At 45.7% G+C, this 13582-nt stretch overlaps 1 protein-coding gene across 4 annotated transcripts in view; it reads left to right on the top strand.

Moving 5' to 3' along the window:
- Nucleotides 1-11427, top strand: part of MAPK9 (mitogen-activated protein kinase 9) — a 43984-nt gene extending 32557 nt beyond the window's left edge. For 2 of the 4 annotated variants that reach the window (XM_036014696.1, XM_036014698.1), the window contains exons 7-12: nucleotides 766-837; nucleotides 4588-4770; nucleotides 5982-6106; nucleotides 8073-8136; nucleotides 9313-9384; nucleotides 10706-11427. In XM_036014696.1, coding sequence (XP_035870589.1) covers nucleotides 766-837; nucleotides 4588-4770; nucleotides 5982-6106; nucleotides 8073-8136; nucleotides 9313-9384; nucleotides 10706-10848 — 659 coding nt within the window. In that variant the 3' untranslated portion in view covers nucleotides 10849-11427. Of the gene's footprint in view, nucleotides 1-364; nucleotides 437-765; nucleotides 838-4587; nucleotides 4771-5981; nucleotides 6107-8072; nucleotides 8137-9312; nucleotides 9385-10700 lie in introns of all 4 variants that reach the window. The other 2 variants (XM_028528057.2, XM_036014697.1) reach the window with 2 other exon arrangements.
- The last annotated feature ends 2155 nt before the right edge of the window (nucleotides 11428-13582 follow it).

The following is a 13582-nucleotide window of genomic DNA, read 5'->3' as shown; positions in this document are numbered from 1 at the left end:
GCTGTTCTGTAACCTGCATACCCACTGTGAGAGACCCTGCTCTGTGGGCTTCTCTTGTTTCCTGTGAAAGGGAGAGAAGATTTCTGGACACCTTCCCCCCCACCCCAGCCTGCAGCAGGGGCACCAAACAGCCTCTGCCCGCTGCCTAAGGCCTGGGCAGGCAGAGGAAAGCTGGCCCCAGGAAGGCAAGGCTGCCTCTGTGAGGCCCCACTGACGCCAACAGGCGACTTAGAAAAGGTCTTTTGGGAGGTGTGGGGTGTTTTCAAAAGCTCCCTTAACCAGCGGGGTCTGTGTTTGTGTGGGAGGGGCTCTGAGGAAAGAGGTGTGGGCCTGCTGCTGGTTTTAATCACCTGGTGTTTGGTAGTGGACATCTGGTCTGTCGGGTGCATCATGGCAGAAATGGTCCTCCATAAAGTCCTGTTCCCAGGAAGAGACTGTATCCTTCACGGAGAGACCCTGCCTTGGCCGCAGGGCTGGGCAGCGCGGGTGTGGCCTGAAGCGTCTTTGGGTGGACAAGCACTGCTTGCTCCTAGGGTCTCAGTCGCTTTTTAAGCTATAAAGTTTCGGAATCTTCGGCTCTGAAACCCCACGTCGCTGCGTACCAGCGGCTCCACTGGATGCCAACGACATTCCCGCTGTGTGACGTTCACCCTTAGTGATTGGTTCTTCCACATTTGTATGTTCAGCGCACTGTTCAAGTTCCTTTTCCTCACCTTTGCTTTGTTCATGGCACTTTATAATTTCATCATTTCATTTTATTTTCAGTTGACATCTGGTCAGTGGGGTGCATCATGGGCGAGCTGGTGAAAGGTTGTGTGATATTCCAAGGCACTGACCGTATCCTTCCTGGGACCTCCCCGCCGTGCTTCCCTTAAACCCGCGGGCAGCCAGCGCTTGGAGGACACTGTCCCAAGTCCAGACTGGGCTCATGGGGGCTTTATCGTGCTTGTTCAGTTGGCATCACAAACCAAATGGCTCTCCTTGGCATTTCCTTTTTCACTTGACTACCTCCAATGATTTTATTGAGGTTTGGAGTTAAGTTAAACCAGTTAAAATTGGCTCTTAATTTTATCAAAAGTAGCTTATTCGAAACTTATTTATTGTTTGATGAATGTATCCTGATATAAATGCAAATACTGTTTATGTGGTTCATTCAATTAATTTAACTAGGCAAGTTGCTATCTAAATCTAATAGGCTAGTATTACTGTGTTATTAAATTAATATACCATTTTGTTAATTATCTATGTACTTAAAATACTTTCCCCCAGAGAACTGAAGCACACTACCCACAACCTAAATGAAAAAGATTAAAGCAAAAGTTTGTGAGGAGCAATATGTGGTGAATTTTCTTGTTTGTGACTTTGCTGACATTTTATAGAAATTTTTTAAAGATCCTTTAGCAGGTTATTTTGTGAGATACTGGGAAGTCTAAATAAATATAAAATGCAAAAGATTAACTTATTCTGTGGTCAGGAAATTGTATTAATGACATGGCATAAAGTAGAGTAGGTAATGTAATAGCTTTCTTTCCTCATATCCCTCATATTCTTCCATCGTTAATATTTTTTACTCAAACATTGTTCTTCACATATGTCCTTTTTTATTTGTGTTCTCACCACTTATTATTTTCATTAGTCTTTGGTTTTTTGGGTTTTTTTTTTAATGAAAGCTTTAAGCATCTCAGTTCATGCCAATTAATGGTTATTTTTAAAGGAAATCAAGCTGTGTAGTAAATGTTTGTATTTTGCTAAAGTAATTTTAGTTTTTTATAATTTCATGAGGGTGGTTTTCTTGTATTATAAATTCTTCACAACACAAATTTGGAATGAAAAGATTTTGTTTCTGTGATTTTATTTACCTTCCTTTACATTTTCCACATCACAGATTTTATGTGACATTAAATACAACAATTTATTTTGTTCTAGTAAATTTTCTAGCAGTTTTCCATAGCCTACCTTACACTTGTTTGTTTCAAACTGTAAGGAGGGCTTTATTTTGCAAATAAAGTCAATTAAAAAGGGAAAAGTTGACATATTCTAAAGGTACATAATATGGAAGTATCTACTTAACATTCAGGTTGTCTCAGTTCTTATTCATTTTGTGCCTTTTCTTTTAGTATTAAGAAATGTGCTTTTCAGAAAGTATAAAAATGAAAAATATGGGTACTTTTGGGTACATTAATAATTTAAAACTCTTGCTTTACACATCAATATCTTGCAGTGCCAGCAATTAATAGTTATATATGTAAGGTCACTCAATGTCATTCTCAGAACATACATGGAGATTGACATAATTTCCAAAGATAACTTTGCCAATTTTTCATACATTAGATTAAGAATTACTACTAGGATAGAAAAAGATCCTGGAAACCAGATTACAATTTTCGAGATTATTTTATATTCGTGACTTGGGGTCGAAAAGGAGCTCCTGTGCTAACATGGCCTGTGAGAAAGAGGAAGCTTTAGCCAGGCTCCCACGCGCTGTCTGCATCCTTGAGGAGTCAAGACCCTGAGCCCTGGCCTCTCTGTGGTGTAACAAGAGCACAGTGGCGCCTTCACACACCCAGGACATCAGCCAGGCCAATCAGGACTGTCCTCCCGTTATCCAGCCCCCTGAACTCTGTAGACATGGCCCTTCATCATGAATCTGCTGGCAGCAGCGAGAGCAGCTTCAGGTGTTGTACCGGCGGGGTCAGACCTGACCTTGGTTCAGCATCCTCGGTCCTTGAGTTCTGGCTGGGAAAGAATTCAGAGCCACAACTTGAACTGTAAGAGACCGTGTAGTTTGAGAGTCACAGAGGTAGAAGGAGTAAGCAATAGAAGAAATGCACTCAGGAAACAAGTTACAGAGGCAAAAGAAGGGCCCTTGGAGCTTAGGCCAGAGAAAGTAAAGGTAGCCACCTGGGGGGAAGAGGCGGGGAGGGGAGAGATGCCAGGAGTTCCAAGGAGGGACAGCAAGCATTCTGGGTGCTCCATCCTCAGGGCTTTTAAGGGTGGAGATTTTAGGGGAGGTCCTGGGGACGATGCCAATACAACAGTCATCAGTGTCCAGGTGTGTCCTTTCAGGGTCATGGTCTCCACTGACTGGTTGGTGCCAGGGCAGGGGCTCCTGAGGCAGTGATGGTGTCACTTGTCTGGTTTCCTGCTTTTCTGGGCTGGAGCTGAAACACAACCGAGACCAAAATGCATTTGATGCATTTGATGGGAGTCAGAACCTCACCGTCCTGGGGGCTCACTGCTGAAGGGCTGTTCTTTGGCCTCCTTCTTCATTTCCATACTAAGGGGTCTAACCTGCATCACTGGCAACATGCCAGGGAAGGAGAGGTCAGGGGACCAGTGACATTCCAGGGGAGGAAAGGCCACTGTGGGGGGTGAGGTCCCTGCTTTCCCAGTTTTGCCTGTTGCTAGGTACCCAGGGCTTTCCACCCTGGTGACCTTCTGCACCTGGCCCATCGTCCTTGCCCTGCTCCAACTGCTGACCACAGGTCCAGTAGCTATGTATTGAGTGCCCGCCCATTCCTAGGCTTCCATCTGACTTTCAGTGGGACAGGGTGGCCCAACTGCTGAGCTGAGGGTGAGACCTGCAAGGTCAAGGGCTGAAGCAGGGAGACCACCAGGATGGCGGGGGGTTGGGGATGGAGAGGGCTGAAACACTGCATGCATTTTGAAGGTTAGCCCTTCGGGAGAGCCTTGTTGGGGTCTGAGACATGTGTCAGACCCTGGAGATGTCAAGAGTTGAGCTCAGGAAGGAGGCAAGGGATGGAGTAATCAACAGGGGTGGTCAGTCTGCTGTGCTGAGTAAAGCCAAGATGCTGGTGTGGAAGGAGGGCTGAGAGAGAGAAGAAAGGGGCTGTGCCCTGGGGTAGCAAAAAGAAGAGGAGTGGGAAAGGAAGCACAGGCCCCTCCCAGAGAGGGGACCTGAGAGGTGGTTGGGGGTTAGATGTACTGAGGGGAGCCATGTGACGCAGGCAGAAAGGTGAGGCGTAAGGGGTGGTCACTGGCAGCCTTGATGGGCTAACTTTCAAGGAGTGATGGGGGAAAAGGCTGACAAGAGGACTTTCTTAAGAGAGAAAAAGGCTGGGAGTTAGAGATACAGGTACAGACAATTCTTGCTTGTTTGTTTTTTTGTGCATGTGGGAATGGTAGCTAAGCAGCAGGTGTGAACCCTGCGTCTGAGGGTTCTGCTTCTCCAGCTATGACCCAAGGGATCCCATAGGTCTCCTTTAGTATGAAAACTGATTTCACCTTGCATATGTAATTATAGTCTAATTTCATGTATAAGCATTTCTGTCATAGTTATTCTTCGGTTACAAGATAACTAATTTGACCTGGAATGGAAAGACATGTAGACCTCAATACGTTGATTTAATAAAGATGCAGAGTGTGAGAGTTTCTTTTTTTTTTAATGATCTCAACTTGGACACTCAAACCTTATTTGAATATTACTTTAAAGTGACCCAGTAGGGGTGGTCTAGTTACTTACTTGTTAGCGGGTATAAATATAATTGATTTTTCTTTGAATGATGCTACTTCATATAATGGGAATATAAAGCATTTCAGTTGTATTTTCCTCAAGAGACTCCTCAGATATTGATCAGTGGAATAAAGTGATTGAGCAGTTAGGAACGCCATCTGCAGATTTCATGAAGAAACTCCAGCCGACAGTGAGGAATTATGTAGAAAACAGACCAAAGTATCCAGGAATCAAATTTGAAGAACTCTTCCCAGATTGGATATTCCCATCAGAATCGGAACGAGACAAAATTAAAAGTAAGATATCCTCTTTTCTTGTACTAATTTTCGTAACCTGGGTGAAGCTTTCATTTTCCATGTTTGTGTTCTAAAACCTAGGAACATTGGGAGACACAGTAGTTGAAACCCTCGAGTAAAAACCATTTACAGGCCAGCACAAGGGTGTTCCAGAGAGAAAGCTCCACAACCTAGCAGTTTTGTCCTCAATAAAATGGTTTAACTAAAGCCTTTGGCCAAAATAAAAATACTCCCACCAGCCTGAAAGGTTCATATGTTAATTACAGCGATTGGTACTTTGCAAGTTTTTGGGTTTACAGAATACTCAACTAAAGATCTAGCCCAGTTGAAAAGTCAGAAACCATATGGTAGTAGTTCCAATAAAAAAAAGCTCTTCCCTTCTGTGTCCATCACTGAAATGTGATTTAAGGGAGAATGGGTGTATTCCTCTCCACATCAAGGTTACCTGCCCCTCAGCCAGAAAAGCCCCCCATCTCTCCTTTGCCTGTGTCAACTTCAATGGCCAGAACCTACATGAGCCTCGAATGTAACTAAGTTATTGGACTTGTTGGGTTTTTCTAATTATTGTAGTAATCTCTAGATATTTTTAAAAGTGAATATTGACAACATTGTGTACAGGTAGGCAGAGCAGAGGCATCTGTGAAGTGTTCTGTACTGTGTGAGCGTGAGGTTATTGTGTGGCTTGTAAGGTCTGTTCTACATCGGAAGGAAGTGCTCGCTGGCGCTCCCTGCCCTGGCCTGGGCCACGCAGCGTGGGGCCCTGTCCTCGCCCAGGTCCGGTGGCTGAAACCAAATTTGAAAGCCCAGTTTCCAGTGAAAGGGGCCACTCCACTTATCCTTTTTTTTTTTTTAAGAGTTCGTTTATTTATTTTTGGAGAGAGGGAAAGAAACATCAGTATGTGGTTCCCTCTCATGTGCTCCCTGCTGGGGACCTGGCCCACAACCCAGGCATGTGCCCTGACTGGGGATTGAACCCAAAACCGTTTGGTTTGCAGGCTGGCAAACAGTCCACTGAGCCACACCAGCCAGGACTGCTTCGCTTCTTCTTAAAGAAAAAGGCTCTGTCGATCTTGAACCAATCAAGAAACTATCAGAGTTAATGTATCTTTGTTCTATCTGTGCTGTCATGTGAAGTTCCTTATTGTGCAGTTTTCAGATAAATAGCATTAGTTACTAATCCTATCATTTGTTTTCACTCTCTTTCACTCTAGCAAGTCAAGCCAGAGATCTGCTGTCAAAAATGCTCGTGATAGACCCTGACAGGAGAATCTCTGTGGATGAGGCCTTGCGCCACCCCTACATCGCCGTGTGGTACGACCCCGCTGAAGCAGAAGCGGTGAGCGAGCGACTGTGGGTGGCGGGGGCAGGCAGAGTCTGGAATGGCCAAGTCAGGATGGCAAGTCCTGGGTTCCAGAGGACCACAAAGAGGCTATGTGACCGGGGCCACAGCCCTTTGGGACACTCGTTCTGGGGCCGCAGCTCCGAGTTCCTTGGGAGCGCACAAGCTTGTGCTGTGGCAGTACTATCGTGTTCTTGGTTGCAGGGCTGACATGTGGTCATCACGTCGCCATCTCTAAGCCTCCATTGTGCACCTGGCTTTGGTCCCATCATCTAGTTTAGGCCCCAGTCAGGCTAGGAAACCTGTGGAAAGTCCTGGTGTGCTTGTCCCTCCCAGGGCTCCTGGGCAGGGGGCGCTGTGGGGGCTGGCGGGGGGGGGGGGGGGGCGCTGTGTTCTGCATAGGTGCTCCTGTGCCCTCCCTGAGGCACCCTGCTATGGGCGGTTTGTTACTATGAGTCACGTAGTACACATTTGTGTGTCTGGGCCTACGGATCCAATCACCATTTCAAACAGTGTTTTATGTGAACAAAGTCTGATACATCAACGTCTGACTTTTAAGCACATTTTGGAGCAGTGCGCATAGGCAGGGGTTGAGCTCGGAGTTCTGCCTGGAGGACTGTGTGTCTGGCCTGTGCGTTCCACCTGCCACGTGTCCCGGCGCAGCATTGTCCCGGCCGGTTGGCAGGAAGCAGCTGTGAGGGCTCATTTTATAGCTGCATTGGGGCAGCTATATTTAGAGTGTTTTAGGTCATGTGATTATATAGAGGACCATAATAACTCCATTTTTTTGGTAATTTTTAAAAATTATTTTGCTATATGTAATGCATACTTTTTTGCCCAAATTTTTGAGGGAAAAATAAGGATGAGCATTATACATGGGTAGTACTAATTCCATATCTATATAAATGTTCTTAGCCCTGACTGGTGTGGCTCAGTGGATTGAACATGGACATGCGAACCAAAGGGTCACTGGTTCAATTCTCAGTCAGGGCACACGCCTGAGTGGCAGGCCAGGTCCACAGAAAGAGTGCACAAGAGGCAACCATACATTAATGTCTCTCTCCTCTCTTTCTCTCTCCCTTCCCCTCTGTCTAAAAATAAAATAAACTAAAAAAAATTTTAGATGTTTTTGATTCTTGTATTTATTCATATGCATTAAAAGTGTAACTCTAGAAAGCAATAACGATATTCATATGCAAAGTACACCCTGGAATATGATCATCGGTTTTGTTTCTAAACATAAATAAATAAATAATTGAATTTTAAAAATAAAATTTTTTTTTCCCGAAAGTTTGGGCCAAACACACGGGTTCACGTTATATGCATCAGTTCATTATATACAGCAAAATGTGGTACTTTGATTCTACAACTTATATATCACCCTTATGAAGAAACCTATCATGAGCCACGTTTGAAAGAAACTACCATATTTTGCCATGTATAATGCACACTTCTTTATCCAAATTTTTGGGGGAAAAATAAGGATGTGCATTATACATGGCTAGTGTTAATTCTGTATCTATATAAATGGTTTTAATTCTTTTACTTATGCTAATATGTTCAAAGTATAATTCTAGGAAGCAGTAGCAATATCCATATGCAAAATAATACCCTAAAATATGATAATGGTTTTGCTTCCAAATATAAATAAATAAATAATTACGTTAAAAAATTAAAATGAAAGATTTTCCCTGGAAGTTCAGGCCAAAAATGTGAGTGTGCATTATACACTGTCAAATATGGTGATTCCCATGTATAATTCATAATTATGGGAATTAGTACTACCCACGTATAATGTGGATCCTTATTTCCCCCTCAAAATTTTGGGCAAAAAATGCACATCATACACGGCAAAATACATATCATGTCATAAATATATGAGAAGTCTTCCAAGTGATTCTGCCTTTTCTTCATGCCTCATTATTTTGCAAACTGTTGACTTTACATGTAATTTAATTTTTAGCCACCACCTCAAATTTATGATGCCCAGTTGGAAGAAAGAGAACATGCAATTGAAGAGTGGAAAGGTAAGGGTGAGCTTACTAATTTTGACCCTTACCTAGGACACGCCCTGAAGCCCTGTGAAAGGGGAGCTTTCACTTTTCAGACCACCAGCCTCTGTCTCCCCACTCCCCAGGAGAAAGAGCTTGAAAGTAACAGAGTTAAAGAAGAGCTGTTTATTATTGGCTTCAGAAGAGAAAAATAGGGCTTTTTCACATGACCTGACATGAGCAAATCCTGGTTTGTAAACTAAATGCAGTAATGGTAACTCACTTACCTTGATAACGTGTTGCAAAATGTTGAGGAACCCAAATTTACATGTCCCCGAGAGGCAGATGAGGGGGCCTTCCCTGGGGCCTCCATGGGAGCTTCTGCTGCGTTCCTACGTTATGGATGCGTGTTTTAAAATACATTTGGGCAAAATTGGGGATCACAGATATGCAAATAATTTTTATTACCAGTATAAGATTAACCAAGCAAACCAGCAATAAAGAGAATTTTTCATTGAAGATGAGAGTCAGGGGTAACTGAGAGCTGTGGTCTCACAGAAGCAGTAGCAGCCCCTCCTGGGGCCTCCCTCCCAGGGGCCAGGGGGCCCGTGACTGCACCCACTCTCAGCAGGGCCTGTGCCCCGAGCTGTGTGCAGAAGCTTGGCTCCTGTCAGTTCACGAAGACTGAACTTTCAAGGACCCCTAATAGCTTACTTACTAGTGATTGTTTTTCTCATAAATGAAAACTGAGGAAAACTGAGGTTGGAGCCAAGAAAAAAGTTAGGTATTTGGATTAATTTCTGGCCAGTCTGTAGGGCGTCCAGCCCCTATGGATTCTGGTCACGGGTGGAGAAGAAACCACGGTAACAATGGAGAGAAACGTGCAAATGGGGGTGAGAACATCCAACACTCAGAGATGTTCTCTGAAAGCCACCTTGCTAGTTCTCTCTCCCTCCCCCTGCCATGTAAAACCCCTCTGTGGATTCAGAACCACCTACGTTTTTGGTGGCCTTAATATTGTTTGGTTGAAAAGATATAATTGATCAAAACATGCATAGTTTGGTCCAGGTGAACTACCTTTATGAACGGACTGTGTGTCACAATGAAAAGTGGCACTGCACAGTGCCCAGGAGTGGCTCCCGGGGACCTGGGGGCGGGGCTTAGCAATGTGGGGAGGCTGACAGAGCCTTTCTCTTGCACTTGTGTTTGCAGAGCTGATTTACAAAGAAGTGATGGACTGGGAAGAAAGAAGCAAGAATGGTGTTGTCAAAGATCAGCCTTCAGGTTAGTCCTCGCTTTCAGAGTGTGAGCACATTGTCCTCCCCCTGGACAGCTTCTGCAGAGAGCGGCAGTGTGTGGAGGCCAGGTTGAGCAGCACTGGACTTGAAAATTCCTTCTGTGAGTCAGGCTCCCCCATTTGGGTTTGCCCTGGGGATGGCGGCTGACACTGTTCTGAGCAGCCAGGCAGTGAGCGAACCTTGTTACAAACCTTATTGTTCATCCTCGCAGCAGCTGCCGCCCCTCCATTTGTAGATGAGGAAACAGTTTAAAGCCTTTTCTGTGTGCATGGCCCACTTTGTACTGGCCCCATACAGCTAAACAAGAAAATCAATGTGAACATAGGTACAGTGGAATTGGTTTTCTTTTGAGAAAATGGTTCACACAGTTACCCCATTTGCCCTTGAGCTTCCCAGTGGGAGCAGCTGACAGGCAGCAAGGTGACTGTGTGGCTCCAGGGACAGCGAGTGTGTGGTGTTCATGCCTGTGCACAGGGCGCTGCCTGCTTGGTCACTGGGATTCCGCAGCCAGAGCTGCTCCCTCAACCCTGCTCCTGGCCCACGTGTGCCGTGCGCTCTGCACGCTGACACTTTCGTTAAGCCTGACCCACCCGGCCTCCGGTGGTCCTGCAACTCCAGCACAGAGCTAGGAGCCTCCTGTGAGCTGAGCCCACTTTTCAGGCTGGAGACACCGGCCTCTGCAGCCTGGGAGTTTTACTTGTGCCCAGACCAGACCAGAATGTGGAGAGAGGAAACGGGATCATTTCGTGTGCCTCGAAATGTCAGTTTTGCAGATTTCCAAAACAAAAATAAAATGAACAAGAGGCCATTGCATTTTTCCTTTTTTGTTTGTATATAGCCCTTCTTTTAGAAGGTGTTGTTATTGCAGAAGAATTCTTCAAAGGTTGATGCTGTTTTCCTTGGATTAAGTGTTTGAAATTATTATTAAAATGTCCGATTGTGTTTGAATCCTATTTGGGCTTAAGCCTTTTGAGATATTGATAATTTTAGAGTAAATTCAGCGATTTTTTTTAACATTCTCTTTAAACCAGCAGGTGCTGTTAAGTAGTTAACATGATTACACAGGAGGACATAGATGATGCTTGACCACCAGAAAGAAAAGGGGTATGTCACAGGGAAAGACAGGAGTGTTTGAGATTCCGGGCCTCGGGACAGACTCCAGGAAACGCTCCAGACATGCAGCTGACTGACTGACTTCCCATGGACACGGACGCCCAAGACAGAGCGGGGAGTGCCCAGGCCGCACTGCCTGGCTCTGCTGCAGGGTCGTGCGCCAGGTTTCATTACGTGTGCTTTTCTTAGCACAGATGCAGCCGTAAGCAGCGCCGCCACGCCTTCCCAGTCATCCTCCATCAACGACATCTCGTCCATGTCCACCGAGCAGACGCTGGCTTCCGACACCGACAGCAGCCTCGACGCCTCCACGGGGCCCCTTGAAGGGTGTCGATGATGCGGAAGGCACGGCGAGCCCGTCGTCCGTGAGGAACTCTCACCTCCGTGGGCCTGTGGTGCCCAGAAGCTGATGGAACCAAATAGACACAGTCCGTGTTCTGCATGTGAGAAACCCAGGGCCCTGCCCTGTCCAGTCCTCATAACATCGCCTGCCTAGGGTTGAAGCAGGTTGTGTCTGAAGAGATTTTGTTCACGGTCATTTCAGGTGAGCCATTAGAGTGGATGAATTTTTTTTTAAGTCGTATGGTGATCATCGTGACAATTTCTCATCCTCAGTCACTGTTGGGACTTCTATGCATGTGACCACAAATGCTTGCTCCGACTTGCCATCTGTCACTTTGGAAATCAGTATTTAAATGCCCAATAGTCTTCCAGGTAGTGCTGCTTCTAGAATTATCTCTTAATCCTCTTAAGTACTTGGCACTCTGTCCAGAAAAAAAATAGATGTACATGTATTAATTGGCCACCATCTTATTATCATATCTCACCTTTTATGGTATGATTTACTCTATCTTTTGTATTTCAGAAGGAATATAATTAAATCTATTTAATAAATAAAAAATAGAAGTTTTAAAAAGTGTATCATGTTTGGGGCTCAGAGTGATCTCTGCTGAAACCATGACACCTGGGCGCACTCTGCTCTGCTCTCGCCAAGGTGTCTGAGGCTGGGGCTGCCCTTCAGCTTGACTGCATGATAACGTTTCAAGCTTTGTTCTGTGCTGTGCAAGACATGTGTACCTTTAAATGTTACTCTCCCTAACTCTCTTCTCTGGGTCTTCTGGACTTACTACTAACTTAAAATGCTACCTAGGAATTCACTGTATTAGCCACCATTTCAATAATATGATGGCAGATAGCTCCGGGAACCCATCGCCTGCCTTAGAGCAGAGTTTTACAGTGATCCCTGAAGGCCACCCCGGGCACCTCCAGGAGTGCTTGCTCTGCCCACAGCCCGGCAGGTCCCTGCCTACGTCGTTACTCCCGGTGTACATGACATCACAGGCTGTGTTCTCCTTTACCCGTGTGTGAGAGTCAGCCTCCCCAGGTCTGTCTGAGGAACCAGACGGACCTGGTGCCTGATGGTGGTTCCCCACGTGGTGGCCACGCCTTGCCCTCGGGGATATCCCAAGTGTTCTGGGAAAACTCTTCAGGGGGGTGTGGGGCAGATGCCTGAAAGAGTAGTGGTTAACTGCTAAATATCCCCGATTTAAACTGCTCACCTGAAATGGATACTTTCAGACTGTGTGTGTGGGCAGGACAGTTCACTGGGATGCTGAGGATCCAGGTGTCGCTGCAGAAGTGGAGCTGCCGGGGTCACGGCCGGCTCCCTGTGTGCCTGGTACTTCCCCTTGAGCTTATTCTGTTTCAGGTTCATGTCTTGTGTTCAGTTATTTTGAAAGCTGTTGGGTCAACATCCTGTAGGATTGTTTTGAGGAGGGACTGTGTAAGAAAGCTTATAAATATTATCTAAAATATATGATTCTCTCTGCACCAGTTGTATCTTATTGGTTGGCCTCATCACTGGGAAATGGAACCTTTGATGAGCAAATGTAATATTGAAATAATAGTTTTATATTTTGGGATTTAGACATATTCAGGTACAGGAAGGAAATACTAATTTCAACCGAGGCAGAAGCAACCTGTGGCTTCAACCGAGGCACAAAACCCTTCTGTGGGGTTTGGGATGATTTTGTTTTGGGAGGCCTGATGGTATAGTGAAGAAAGTTATTACTACGCATATAAAAGCATCTTAAAATGGCCTTGTTTGTGACCTACATTCTTTTTAAAAGCTGTAGTAAACCTATCTTGAAAAAGAAAAACAAAGAGAGGGGAGAGGTTTTTAAATGTACTGTGTGCCCTAAGCTATGTTGATGCAGCTCCCTGTGCTGAGGGTGCAGGGGGCCCCCCTCACCAGGCACCCCGCAGACAGGCTTCCGCTCACGCATCCATTCCTCTGTGTGCTCCGTGGTGGGGCCCGCATCTGTGTGGACGGGTCTCCTGCTGAGACCACGGAGAGGACCTCAGAGTCCTGCGGGAGCGCCTCCCTACGGCAGGGCCCTCACTCCCAAGTGAGCCAGCGAGGTGGGCTGGGGCACGGGCAGCGCTCAGGGTGAGCACTGATGTGGATGAGAACTGAAACATGCTTAGTCTTCTCCAATTCATTTTTATAATTTATATTGTGCACAACCCTGGAAGTAACTATTTTGGACCCATATTTTTATAAGCCTGGTAATTTGTCACTAGCCTGGAATTTGGACTAGGTTTTGTTTCGTTTGTTTTCAGTCGAAACGGAAATGCCTGCCTTGACTTTGTTGAGTCTTGACTTCCAGTGCAGGTTCCAGAGAACATTCTAGAAACACATGCTACTCAGGACTGATCATCTGGGATCTGGAGAGGCTCACCCAGCTCTGGTCTTCTCTTTGGGATGCAAACGAGAGCCGCAGAGCTGGGCCCAGGCACCCTCAGCAGGGCCCTTGCCTGCAGCTGGGGCCCCCCGCCCAGGAGAGCCTGGGTGAAGGAAAAGCTGAGTGTGGGGGTGAGGAGGGGTCTTCTGCTTTGTCACCCAGTCAGCGCCTCCGAAGCTTCACGCCAGCAGGAGATACAAGTGTGACCTTTCAGATAGTATATCTCAAAAGTAATGTCGCCTGATGTTTTCTAATGAAATGCGTTATGTGTGTTTTGATTGGTGAAAATAATACAGATACATTTTAAAAGAGAAGCGTATGGCATGT

The sequence above is a fragment of the Phyllostomus discolor genome, chromosome 13 (genome assembly GCF_004126475.2).
Source record: "Phyllostomus discolor isolate MPI-MPIP mPhyDis1 chromosome 13, mPhyDis1.pri.v3, whole genome shotgun sequence".
Classification (NCBI taxonomy): domain Eukaryota; kingdom Metazoa; phylum Chordata; class Mammalia; order Chiroptera; family Phyllostomidae; genus Phyllostomus; species Phyllostomus discolor.
Note: the sequence above shows the minus strand (reverse complement) of the source record. Positions and strands in the feature narration are given on the sequence as shown.